At 39.9% G+C, this 14524-nt stretch overlaps 1 protein-coding gene across 1 annotated transcript; it reads left to right on the forward strand.

Moving 5' to 3' along the window:
• Positions 1-1060: 1060 nt before the first annotated feature.
• Positions 1061-14192, forward strand: LOC117556206 (proline-, glutamic acid- and leucine-rich protein 1-like). The gene is made up of 6 exons (XM_034231498.1): positions 1061-1460; positions 4940-4984; positions 5366-5401; positions 6865-7012; positions 8058-8219; positions 8719-14192. Exons 1-6 carry the CDS (start codon positions 1410-1412, stop codon positions 9825-9827), a joined length of 1551 nt encoding a protein of 516 aa, XP_034087389.1. The 5' UTR covers positions 1061-1409; the 3' UTR covers positions 9828-14192.
• Positions 14193-14524: the final 332 nt, after the last annotated feature.

The raw sequence follows: 14524 nt of genomic DNA on the forward strand, positions 1-14524 counted from the left end.
TATTAACTGTCACTATTGCCCATGTCTTACTGAGTTGTAGTCTTATTTTATACTGCAGGTTAACCATCTGGCCAAAATGCAAAAACATGTAGTCTGCTGCCCTCTAGTGAATAAAAGCCCAACTCTGTTTTTCATGCACCTTCGTCGACTTTGGATTGACAGGCAATCATGTAATATGACAGCTGATCATGAAACCATCTCTATAACACATGATACCAAAAGAAAAGAAAAGTGGTACAGAAACATTTCCAAATGTGCTTAAAATATCAATTAAGTGTGTTTTTTACCAGGAACATTTTCATTAGATTTAAAACTAGTTTACAAGGGTCCTTACCAAGAAAGCAACATAACATGTTGTAAACTCTACTTTCTCAAAGTAGACCAAGCCAAAAAACAATCAAACATATAACATACTTATAAGTTCAGCAACAGGTAGCATTAGAAAAAAACTATATTTACTCAGTTACTGTACTACAATTAGTAGGTACTTGGTCTTAAGTACATTGCTACTTCATAGATAGGAAAATATTATACTTTTTTTTCAAATACATTAAGTTGACAGTTATAATAACAAGTTACCTTAGAGGTTAATATTTTAAATACAAAACAATAATGATCTTCAGCAACAACACATCAATGTGTTCCATAATAGCGATAATTCAACGCTGTGAAGAAACTGTTTACCTTGTTTAATGTGAACATCACTAATTCGTTACGTAGGTTTCACTTCCAATGAACTAATCAATTATGAGTTTATTGGGCTATTTCACCTACCTAAAGGCCCTAACCTAAGTTCGTTTATCCTGCCCTGAATTGACATTTGCATTACTATTTGGATCACCTGTCTACAGGTAGCATGATGTACAGCTAGTAAAAACGTCATTGAGCATTGTTTTAAATTGTGTAAACCTATACTGTTTAATAGCACGGTTCTGTTTTACTACGATATGAAACGCACAGGTGTTTTGGTAGTAAGTGAATAAAGCAACAGTGTGGATGCTGCTCGGTGCGGCTGTTGCTGGGAGCTCCGGCCAATCAAAGCCGCAGCGCTGCCATACAAGTACTTTGGGGGCTGGAGAAGCATGACATCATGCACAGCCCCATCCCTCCCTGCGAAAACAAAGAGTAAAACATATTTATTTCACTACTCCAAACAACAGTCGACGACACAAGCGTCTGCACTGTGATACCCCGCGGGCCCGTCCTTAAAACCCACCTGGGATCTGGCCCTGGTGCTCCGGCGTGTGCAGCGGAGTCTGGGAGGGGCATCCGTCCGCACGTCCGGGTAATGGCGGATGGGGAAGCCACCGTGTCTGTGGAGTGGGACAGCAGTGATGGGGGCTTAGCAGAATAACATCCCACTTCTGCGTGTCTATTTTCTCTGTTTAGCTTGGTATTCAGCTCTCGCCATGGATCCAGAGAAAACGTTGACATTCTGCCTCGGGCTGAAGGCTGAGGAGGTAATGCACATATTTCCTTTGATGCACACACACTGCCAACAGCTGGGCTTCAGTTATTGTGCAGAGCAACATGCTTTCCAAGGTCTGTGTGTTGTTGACAAACAGTGGCCTCAACTTGTTCTGTAACCATCTGTCTTTCATGTCTTCATCTTGAGATGTGTTATCTGTTGACATGTATCGAGGACAAAGGGGGCATTTTTTTTGCACCACTGCAGCAAATGTTTGGTTTCCAGTAAAGTCTGTCAGGTATGCCTTTTAATTTGGTTGTTTGTGCTCAATGTTAAGGTTTACTGTGAGAGCTCTAGGTAATGCATAACATTGGATTATAGGTTTTTAGAAGCATGGGTCCTCTAACGCACAACTGATGTCCTGACAGATATACTGTACTAAAATGTCCTGTAAGGTCATTATCTCTAAACTAAGAGCTACCACAGAATTGCACTTTTTCTTGTAAAACTATAGGAAAGTTATGAGTTGGATATTTATGATTTCAATAGCAGGTTGTAACTTGTTGATAAGACCGCAGTTAGATTTCAAGTTAATTTCTTGTTTGAAACGGAATAGCATATTAAATCTGCCGTAATGCACCAAAGATTTCTTTTTAATTTATGCATGTCATTGAAAGAGCTTTGTCTGCCAAACCCTTGTAGCCTCATAAATCTATGTACAGCTGCTTGTCCAGCACAAGAACAGCACAATGCTGAATTAGGACACTGCTGGCTCCACACTGAGGATGATGTTTCCTTCTTTCAAGTCTGTTGTTGTCGGAAAACTTGTAGGCTTACACAACTGTATTTATTACAACAACATGAAACCTTAATTGGTTTACATCTATTTGAAGGATTTCAAGAAATCTGCTGTATGTTAAGCCAGTGTGCCATATAACAAAAATATTGATAACATCTGACAATAAAAGTCCTGTGGGGAGATGTTGTTATGCTTGCTTTAATATCATTGTTAATATTAAGTACAGTATTGCCTCAGCATAATATTTCACCAAGGAAGAGTGCAGTGGTTATCTTTATTGCATTTAGTCTGACAATAAAAGTGAAAATCTTAAAACATGATGATTACAATGGTTTGCCTGAAGTCCCTTTACCTCACCTTAATCGCATCTTATTTCCATGCCATCTTTATAATACAACATCCATGGCATCGTGTTCATGACAAAATTACGTAATGGCATGTTTTATTTGCATGTTCACAATTTACTGTGACTTGACTTAAGGCCATTTGACAGAACTTTGAATGTTTTCTTATATCCTGCAGTCTTTAGCAGTGCTTCTCCATTCGATCTCCCCTCACTCATGATTTGTGGGTTTTCAGGTGTCAGGAAAAGGCTGACAGGTTTTAAGTCATTTAGTGAAGGTTTGTATGTGTGTGTGGTGGTACTATGGTAAACCTTGGGACCCCAGGGGTGGAAATAATTTGTGGTGAGTCTGTGGTCTCTGGGGAAGTCTGAATGATCACTTCACACCCGTGTGCGTGTACTCTGTGCCGTGCGGTGGATTTACCACAGGAACTCTGCTCCCTCCTGAAACCCTCTTGACTCTGACTTGCATAACCGTACAAAAGCTTACTTATGAACCTCCTGAGGTTATGTTTGACAGGCAAATATGCAGCATGACTTCTCTGCTGGCCTATGCAGATAGACACATTTTGCAGGATATCTTATTTATCTATGATTAGTTTTAGCAAAGTTAATACAAAAAATAGCTCTTGTTGAACAGTTGATTGTCAGTAGGGATGTCATTGATAAACCTGAACTCTGGTATTTATCAGACCTCAATACTTGTTTGGTATCCTCTAAAATGTGTCTGCAGCACAGAATATTTAAAATCCCCAAGTAGCCAATCCAAAGTTTGTATGCTTTGATCATATTGTGTGTTGTTTAAATGGTAATTTTTAGAATATGTCATGAAGGAAGGTTATTGTCAGCCCTTTGGCTTATAGTGCTACAAAGTTACATTAGTTTGAAAGAATATAATGTATCTCTCAAAGAAAGAAATCAACAAAATGGTATTTAGGTAAAACACCTAAATACTATATTGCTAGTATCGGAAATCGTACCCAGCTATAGATGCACTGCCTGTGAACATCATGTGTTCATGGTCACATGTCGCTGCCAGCATCCACATCACTTTCCTGCAGAAGAGTCATTGTCAGTTTGTCTCATGCTCCACCTTCATGTCCTTGCTCTTTCACCACTGTCATGCGAAGTTATGTCATGCATTTTATATAAACCTGTAGATGCACAGGTGTTGCTGATGCATATGAACAGTTGTATATGATATATTTGATCAAATGTCATTGTCTCTAGGCTAACTAACAGCTACTATTGTCATTTAAACAGCCTCAGGGTAGTGTGTGGAGTTAGCTTCGTGTCACATTTGGCTCATTTTCATTTTGCACTTTGTAAAAAGACAATAGTTGTAACTCAGAACCTGTAGCACTTTGTGTGTATGTGTGCATGAACACACTGTGCAGCCAACATTGTTCCTACATTGACTACATAATCAGCAGGCAGCTGTTAACAAAAGCATCAGTGATATGGCTGCAGCCCCAACTGTCTCACATTGTTTCTGGCAGCGGCCCAGCCCCACATCCAGCAGCACACACAGGGATACAATCCTTTTACTCACTGTGGACAGAGGTGACACAGAACCTTTTTCACTATGTACCGAATTGCACTGGGCGAATGCACATATGGTATTTATTTCCTTTGTAGATAGTATGCAGACTCAAGTCAATATATGTTTATTCATTAGTTTTCCTAAAGGTAGGTCAGCCTGTGTGATTTTTTTTATAGGTGTCATTGCCTGAGATGCTACATCTGTCAAAAATACCCTCACGAGGCAAACTGATACTCTTTTAAAAGGACCAGATGCTTCATACAGTATGTGACTGATTTTAGTGTAGGAATGCTTTGTCAATCAACATTTTAATAACTTATTTATCATGCTTTTATCAAGTCTTTTGTTTGTCTTGCTTTTAAATACATGAATATCTTTGGGCCTCTATGTTTTTGCAAATTGAACATTTCACCTTGGGCCTGCTTTGCTTTTCTCAATTTTCTGACATATTTTAGATTAAACGCTGAATTTGAATGGTCACAGTTTTAGAGCTGTAGCTATTGCATGTATGTGTGTGTTTGAAAGAGAAAGGGAGAGTGTCTGGGAATTGGTGCCATCTGTCTGCTACCTCGGCCCACAGAGGAGAAATAGGTTTTGTTAAAAAGCCATTGACCTTCCCAGCTCCTTGAGGAGCCGAGTGTTGGGTAACCTGCGGATGGAAACTGCTTTTAGTGGCCTTTTTTTTTCATGCCCGAGTACTAGAATGACAGCACAATATATGGGTTGTTTGTGCCCTTGTCTGTAATCATACAGTGCCATACTTCGTATCATTTCGTTGTCGTTTACATCATATTATTCCTCTCTGTTTGGCTCCTTTTTAACCATTGGCTCTCTGCCTTTTTCCAGATGACCATGTCCCTGCAGGGCCTGGATGGCACTGAAGCTGCTACGGTAGGGAGCGTGACCTTCAACCACTAAACATTTCAAACACTAGATAATATAAAACATTGTCCACACATGAGTAAAAAAAGCCTCCAAGCTTAACCACAGTGGTTGCTATGGCAAATAATAATAATTTGTTAGCACTTCTCAGCCTCATATGTGGTAACTATGTACATAACAGATATAGCAACCAACCTGTTCTTGCAGCATTATTACTGTCGCGTCTGAGCTCCTCTAGACTCTTCTCGCCATGTATTGAAATGTTTTTATGATGTGTCCAAAATATAATATTGAAAGTATGGCTTCAGATCTTCTCTCTTTAGCACTGACCTGCTAATGAATAAGATGTAATGTTTTAATTCACAGAGGGCTTTCCATTTCTCTTTTTAGGTGGCTGTTTCCCAGAAGGAGCGCACAGTGAATAAGGTGTGAGGTGTTTTTTTATTAAACCACAAACTGTAGCCACCATCTTAAAGCTGCAGTAATTAATATTTCCATGCAAAAATTAATTAAATGTGTAATGTGAAAGGGGTCACTTGTAGCAAGCAGCCCATAGAGAATTATCAGCCACCATGAAGCATTACAGAATCATATAGTCAAATCAGGCTCATGTCAACACAGTTTCAAACTAACACAGGCAGCTTTATTCACCAATAATCTCTGGGACCAGTATCACAAAGATATTTTAGACTAAGTCCTTTTTTATTCAGAATTCATTGTACCGTTGTCTTGCTTAACAAGACAAAAATAATCCAGAAATAATCTAAAGGCTGACTATTTGTGACATCTAGTCAAAGTCTTTCTTTGTGAAACTGATGATGCCACTGTACACTACCTGCACAGACAAAATGTGTGACTATCTTGTGAACCTAATCGAGCATTCAGCTACTTAAGAGACACATATTTCCCTTATGAGTTGGAGGCCAAAACAGAGCTATAATACAGATACAGTATAGATTGTATTGGATTTATTTATCAGTTGAACATGGTCATGAAATGAATGCTAATGTTACTCTAACATATCGGCCACAGTTTATCAATAATATGTCAGTATATACAGCTTATTGTGCCACCTGGGATATAAAAGTCAGATTGAAGAACTACCCTCTTTCAACCCCCTCTCATGGTCTTCATGAGGAGATGGAGTTTTCTCAGTAGTCACAACGATGGCTTGATTGTCATAATTTGACTTAAGTACGCACCCTCCACTCTTCGTCCGTAGGACTTCTCACCGTCCCAAGCTATCGCCTCAAAACCATGGGTGCTCGAGCTTTCAGCTGCTCGGCTCCCAGACTCTGGAACTCCCTGCCACTACACATCCGACAGTCTGATTCCATAACAACATTCAAAACCCAACTCAAAACCCACCTGTTCAAACTGGCATTTTCTGTATAATCTGTACCCTGTGTCCCTTTGTGTCCTTTTGTAGTCAATTTCCCGTTGTTTGTCTTGTCTTACCCCGGCTGATACTTCACTAAATCCACTGTTTTAAATTGTAAGGTAAAATTGTAAATGTAAATTGTAAATCTGTAACCCTGTAAGGTGTCCTTGGGTGTTATGAAAGGCGCCCCCCAAAATAAATGTATTATTATTATTTGGGTTAGGCGATAGAGTGGTCATATAAAGATGAGATTGAAACCCCTGTGTCCGTTTAAAGATGGTGTAAGATGTTAATGGCCGCCTGTTCTGTCCTGACCTTATCTTCTGGTTAAAAGCCTTGAAAAAAAAGAAGCGGATTTCAGGTCAACAGTCATATTACATTTGCATGGTTTGAAAGGTCCCTGCGCTCATACTTTTCAAAAGGAAACCATAGTCACACCAACTATTGAACTTTAGCAGAAACATCATTTTCTCTGTGGTGATATGTGATGCTTTGTTTTGTCCACTAGGTGGTGAAGCATCACGGGGGCTCAGGTAGCCAGCCTGGTGTCAGCCCCAAGTACTGTCCAGGGGTCAACAACAACCCCGGCTACCTGTGTGAGACGGGGCACTGCTGCGGAGAGACGGGATGCTGCACCTACTATTATGAACTCTGGTGTGAGTCACCTGACTTTACTTCTTCTCTACTGTGTTACTGTAACAAGGTCACGAGGCCAAGGCTGCGCTCTATCACATGTATTATTCAGTCCTGCCAGGATGTGTTAGGTGAACTGCACACAAAACAATCAGATTTTACTCACATTTCCATTACATTCTTCAACATATTAATTGGATTTATGGAGCATTGAATGGATTTATCAAACCAGCATATCCAGACAAAATGTAAATTAAATAATCCGACGTAATAAATGTTGTGCATTTAATGTTATGAATTTATTTTCAAATGAATTCAGACAGACACCATGAGTCAGTTTTAAAATGTCGAACATCTCTCTTGCAGTGATGAACTTGTATTGATATAATTGTCTTCTATAACACATTTAACCTATATATGTCTGTTACATTCTCAATTATGAAACATTTAGGTTTACCTAATTGATAGGCCCTTTTGAGCTTTTCCATTCACCCTTCACATTAACTTTAGTTGTTGTTATTGGTTTAATCTTAACTTGTATCTAAAAATGCTTTCAGGGTTCAAGAAATAAACACTAGGAAGCACCAAACTACAGTGTTGGGCTTCATGTTGCAACACTCTCTAGTTTAATCTGATCATACAGTCAGATCACAGCATCAAATATTTGGAGATTTAAAGAAAAAGTTAGGGGTTAAGTAATATGATGTTGTTGAGGATTTATACTCTACTCCCCAGCTGTACGCTGATTAAAACCACTGAATTTCTAAGTGGTATGTACTTAGGAATTGTTAATTTTTTTAATATTCATATTAATTATAAACATCATGGTCAAATGAATGCAAACAAAGCAAGGAAATTCGTCTTAAATCTTAAGGTTTTCTTTGCAAAGCTTACAGTAGTAATGTAAAACGTTAAAATATTTTTACGTGATGGCACAACATATCCAAAACCACCATTATTATCGCCTCTTATTTGAATAGATCTGAGATGCAATTTCAAACAACAGAACAGATGATTTGTTGTGTTCATATTGATCTTTGATTATTGTTGGGCTCCCGTTGTGTGCAGGGTTCTGGCTGCTGTGGACGATGCTGATCCTCTTCAGCTGTTTCTGTGCTTACCGCCACCGCCGAGCCAAGCTGAGGATCCAACAGCAGCAGAGACAGAGGGAGATCAACCTGATCGCCTACAACGGAGCCAGCAACTACCCTTCCTCCATGCTTGACCTCAGTAGGTTCTTTTATTCATATTATCATTATTTTTGATGGTGTATTTCTGCTGTCAGGGGAACTGCAGAGTCAGAGACTTTTAACATCAATGCTGCAAAGAAAAGTTGGAACAACATAAAGCTATTTGATTTTGATGAGCAGTTGGCCACTGGTTTTTACTAAACGACCATCTAACAATAATATTTATAGTGCATTTGTTCGACAACTTGTTTCTCGAAAGTTGGGAAATATATAATATAAAAAATGTTGGTGAGTTAGTTATGTGGGATTGACTAAAGAAAATACTGTGCCCATGTTAATGAGGAAGCATGTGAGATATTTCTCATTGGTGTGTTTTAAATAGTTTTTGGTCACTAAGGAGGTATGGATCCACAGGCAGTACTTGTTAGTAAGTTACACTCGTTGTTGTGATTTATGTCAGATGCATATTAAAAACTGTCTCTCCAGTCTTGTAGCATACTTCACATTTGAGCTGATGTGTGACATTTCTTTCGTCTCAGGTTTTCTGGCATCCTTCAAGTTGCCTTCCTACGAGGAGGTGGCGGCGCAGCCCTGCACTCCTCCTCCGCCTTACAGCTCCGTCTTCGCCCTGCAGGGAGGAACCATGGGGGGTCCTAGCTCCTCCTACGCTCATTACCACCACCACCGTCACCCCTGCCCTCCCTATCTGGGCCCCGGCCCCGGTCCCAGTGGCCTGACTTCCTCCCAGAGCTCTGACAACTACACCAGCTGCTCCTGCGAGTCGTGCTCCCTCACCTCCCCCTCCAGCAACTCCTTCTCTCTCCAGGTGACAGACGAGACGTACAGCAGCCACTTCTCCACCCCCAGTGAAGCAGGGTGCGACTGCGCCGTCATGCCGAGGCTCGGGGCCAACTTCACTCCCACTTCTTCTACGACACCTCCTTCACAAGTTCCACCTGATGTTATACCTGCCGCCGCCCCAGATGTCATACCCATACAGAGAAGGTCCCCTAACGGCAGTGAAGGGGTCCCGCTGCCATCTCTCTCTCTCCCTCTACACTCTCGTCCTTCACACCCTTCTCGCCTGCCACTTTCTCCCCTCATCCTGTTATCCTCCCTCTCTCCTGGTCAAGTCCATCCTCTTCTCTTCTCAGACCCACTTGGAGCCATTCAGAGAAGCAGAAAAGAAGAGGTCCTGCCTCGTGGTCCGCCCCCCAGACCCGCTCTGTCCCCCCCTAAACCGGCTCTCTTTGCTTCAAATGTGGCTGATTTAACATATTACAACAACAAAAAAGAGGAGCAAAAACGAGAAGAGGAGGAAGAGGAAGAAGAAGAGGAGGATCATTTCCGGCATCGCAGGCTAACGGGTGACTCGGGCATCGAGGTATGTCGTTGTCACGTGAAGAGAGAAGAGCAAGAGGAGGAGGAACTGCAGAAAGGGCATTTTTGGAAAGGAGGAAGAGAGGCTTTGCAGGAAGAGGAGAGGGCAGACGTGCTGCACGACAGCATGGACTGCTCCCTGAGAGCGAGGGCTGCCGCTCACTCACCGCTATCTGAAGACTGCGCTGAACAGCGAGGCCTCGTCTCCTCATCCCGTAGAATCCTCCAGAAGACGTGCGAGGCCATCATCACTGTGGAGTCCTCGTAAGCTGACAGCCAGATGTGATCCAAAAGAGAAAGAAGTGAGATGAAAATGCTTGATAGCATCTTCATGGATCAAGACTAGTAGGTGAAAAGTCACTGAAGAAAAGTCTTGCAGGTCTTACTTTAATGGTTGGAGACGGGATGAGAAATGAAACCTCTTGTTTTCTCTGTATTTAAATGAGAAACTCCCAGAGAAGCCGACACCTGAAAACCCTTTTTTTAAGTTGATTTATTTATGGTTTCGGAAAAGGCATATCTTATTCTCTGAAGTTATGAAAAATTCTAATGAATTGCTCTTTCCCCATCTCCATTTTCACTAGTGGCTCAGTGTCATATCTCGATGTCCCTTTACTGTTTAACATTGCTAAAAAAAAAACGTTTAGCTCCATAGAAACAACATGCCTAATAGTCAGTGGTTCCCAGCCTGGTGGTCAGGACCCCTCAAGACGTCTCCGGATAACTCGAGGTGTCTTGACGACTAACCGTGTAAGAAAGTAGAAACATATTGTTATGATAAAGAAAAAACGACATAATGCTTTATCTAATATCTTTTTATGTGAAACTATTAACAATTTTTTATGCACTTCAAAGTTGTTCAATAACACAATCGAGAGGCAAACATCTATCTTTAAAGGGCCTGCTTTAAAAGTCTTGGTGTGAAATGTATGAGGGGTCCACACATTAATATTATTTTATTTTAAAGGGTCACACACACCACGGTTGGGAGCCGCTGCCTGATAAAGCATATTACTCAAATCATCTCAGCAGCAATGAAGAAGACTGTCTATCATCAATTTACATAGTTTTAAATTGAGGACAAATTATATTCTAGAAGTTTATGAAGTTAAGTCACTCAACAAATTATTTTCAAAAGAGCAGCTCTAATTTATTGTGTCTCTTGATCCTGTTATATAATCTTAATTCACTGGATCCTATCTTTTGAAGGAGGTTCACAACTATTGAATAGTTTGAGGTATGTGGTGACCTTTTTAGTTGTAGGGTGATTTTATTTGCTTTCACCAGCCTACTTCCCTCTGTTTTAGAGGAAATAAGAAGGGAACCATTTGGACTGAATTGTGAATTGTGTGTTTTTATACATTGTGTCTTACGTTGCTCCCAATAGGAAAGGGGTGCCAACTTTAATTATATCGTGTGGGTGGCAAAGCTTTACAATGGTAATATATTGTTGTTTTAGACTGTTACATGATTATACTGTATAATGAACTGACTGTTTGACTTTGGATTCAATGTTGTTGAACACGTTTTCCTGGTTGGTCGTTGCCATTTTTTTGCAAGGCAACATAAATCTGATTCCTCCATGGGCGGACTGTTGGGTTTTTACGAGGCAGAAACTTTAAGCCTAGTCTCCTCACTGTTATTGAATGTAAAAGGTTATGCATCGCAACAAAAAGGAACATTTGAATTGTTTACTGATAATTTTTATAGAATGCAACTTGACTGAAAAACCTCTGGAAAAGTGTCCAAATCTGCAGCAAGGCAATACAATCTGCCAGGTGTGGGGTTAGAAATAAAGTGCCGATTGTAATGTCTGTCTGAGGCAAGTAATGATTGTGAGATATCGATGGTGTAAATGTACGAGGTAAAGGGTTTAGAGTCAGAGTAATGCCTCTTTATTTTCTGTGGCTAAAAGGTGGTCACTTCTGAGAGTTGGACTGCTTTGCTCTTAATGTATCCTGGCTGATCCTTTTTTGTATTTAAAATCATCTGTCAGTTGCACAGTGTGTAGAAAATAGCCTCACTGTGAGGTAGAAACTTGTGGTAGATGCTCTTACTTGCTAGGATTGTGTGAAATTGGATGATCTTAGCAGTGGGAATGGCACAAATGTACTCGTGTAATGAATTCTCAGTGCAAAGTGTACTAAAGCATGGAACAAGATTTAGAAAGTGAGAATGTCTCCCATCACATTTTTGTATGTGTTTGTCTTGCTGTAGTCAATATGAGACAAATGTGTCTGTAGTTCAATGACTAGACGCCACTTCATTGTGTCCTTGGCTCAGTGCAAAGCCACCTTAAATGTTTAAAGTTGAAGGCAAAGCTTTCAACTCATTTATAGTTCTACGGAGTGAAAACATTGCCTGGGTTCGGCTCAATATTACCTTTATTTGTCACAGATCTTGTTTGTATATGGAGTCTAAGGATGTTTTGGTTTGTTATGAAGGTCATTTTAACATCCTCTGATCATCTCTGTTGAAAGCTCTCCTGTGATGACTCAGAGGTGAAGGATGGTCTGATTGAGACCCTCTGAACATTTCAATATGTAATCTTTCTGGCGGCTATGGTAAATGTTTTGGCTATATAGTCGGGATTTTTTTTATTTTGTGATAAGTTTAATGGGCGTTTATCAAAGTATATGGTGCCTAGATGAAAATAGACTTTCTGTAAGGCATTGTTATAGTTTACTGCTGCTATGTGAGTGTATATGTGTTACGTAAATTGTAAAGTCGTACAACAAATGGGCAAAGATTTTCTAGCAGTGCTTAGCGGTCTCTTTATAAAATACACAGTACGCAGTACATGTGAGACTTGCAAAAATAGTATTTAGCAATAGTATTCACACTTTTTTCCTTACTCTAGTTAATGCTGGTTGATAGGAAATTAACTGTTGTGAAAAATACATTTACCTCTTTATTACTGATCCGTGAGCTGTGCTGGGCAGAGGCCTGTGATTGTACATGACTCTGCATTTGAATGCCTTGGCTTAAGGTTTCTCCCAAGTGCACACTCAGATGATCTGGGTTTACATAGGCCCAGTTGTGCCTGTCGTGTATTGTCATTATATTTGGGTCACGGAGCTACGCATCTGTGTTTCTTAAAAATATATTTGATGACGTTATTTCCAGAGTCCCAAAAGATTAGATAAAGGTTTGAAGGCATTTCTCAAATTCAAGTATTTTTTCCTTATCCACACAAATACGGCAGCTGCACATAGTGTATCCCCTTGCTTCATGTGTGAACGTGGACCAATATTCACATGTTTTTTTAGCTGTTACATTTTCTATATTAATGTTACTTTCTATTTTTTATATATAATATTGCATTTATTTGGCCGTGGCCCATATGCAACATCTTGTTTATTTAGAGCCCAAAGAGGTAAAGTCAGCAAAGAAAATCAAGGAAGGTGTGTCCCAATACTCCTTTATGACGATTTTTGAGTGTCAATTTTACATAGCACAACCAAACGATGACATATTCTGTTAGGAAAATAACCTTTTTATTGTACAAAAGTCGTTTTGTCCAGATTGATAAAGGCATCCTTCATTGATTTTGATCAGTGTTGTTGTGTTGTTAAATGACTTGATGGACTTATTATTATTACTTTTTTTCAAACAGATGTTTAGCTCTGTGTCTCAAATGTAATTGTAAGCAAAAAGGGCCCAACCAGAGGCTACTTGGACTCCAGCTCTGATTTGACATTGAAGCCAAACTGAACTGAGTTCAGTGTATATAGAACTAGTTTGATTTATTTACCTTGTCAGCAGCTAGTATGCACAGACAAAACGCCCAAACTCTACCCTCATTGCCACTACAGGCCAAGGCCTGATATAAGACTGTTACCTCGCTGAGTTTTGACTGCAAAGGACTGTTTACTTCAACTTATCAAGATAGTATTTACTCTATATTCGTACTGACTTTATTTTGTGATGCCGAGAATTGAAAAATTGAAATTGAAGAGCTCATGTTGGTACGGCTGAAGTGCTGTTTTGCCAGGAAAAAACAAAATATCAGTCCCTGTTAATTCAGGATTACTCAATGTTTGCCCCTGGGAAAGTGTTCTCCCCTTTTACCCCTGCAGCTACAAGACAGCAGGATTTTTAGAAGTATCTTTATGTGATTGTATGTGGATTAGTTCAGATAAATATTGCTACAACATGTGGTGTTCTTTGAGGGTATCCTTGTGCAATTCTACCTGCGGCTCTTCAGTGTATGCATGTGTGAGAGAGTTATCGTCGGCCGTGTTGTTGTGCTGTTTAAATCATCGTTGCTTATTATGAGGCCAAAGTCGATTGTTGCTGGTATTTGTTAACATGTCAATATAAATATCCAAACATGTTTATGTCATCATGAATATCAAGTTGATTTTGTATCTTGGTGTATAGCATAGAGATTTCTGATGCTTACTCTGATGTCAAATCAAAACTAGCAGATTCTCTCATATCTATTTGTTTGGTTGCACATGTCCTGGTGCTGGTTTCCCCCAGAAGGCGCAGTATTTAATTTCCTTCAATTTGAGGTTTTTCAATTGATGCTCATTGGGATTCTACCTTGTTGAACACAGAAATCTGCGTTACTTTATTCAGCAAAACTTTGGATTTTGTGTCAAAATAAAAGCTTCAAAATGCTACCAAATGCATGTCTGTGGTTTTTGTAAATATACACATCTCTAGTTGTAGTTGCCTGAGGTACAAGCTGTACTCTGCTTTGAAAAAAAGCAAATGCACTGAACTTATTTCACCAGGGAAGAGCTAAAAACACCCACTTATGAGTGGCTGTCCCTGTGACTCAGGATGAATCATCAAGCTGCACTTACATGGAAAAAAAATCCTCTTTTCAGGAGTAACTACAAGAACAAAAAGCGTTTAAAATGTGTGATCGTGTGTTGCAGGCAGCATTGTTTATCAGAGATGTCAAATGCAACATGCAGTGTGAGAACATCTGCAGTCCCTTGTTGCTAGACATAG

Source organism: Gymnodraco acuticeps, unplaced genomic scaffold (genome assembly GCF_902827175.1).
Source record: "Gymnodraco acuticeps unplaced genomic scaffold, fGymAcu1.1, whole genome shotgun sequence".
Classification (NCBI taxonomy): Eukaryota; Metazoa; Chordata; class Actinopteri; order Perciformes; family Bathydraconidae; genus Gymnodraco; species Gymnodraco acuticeps.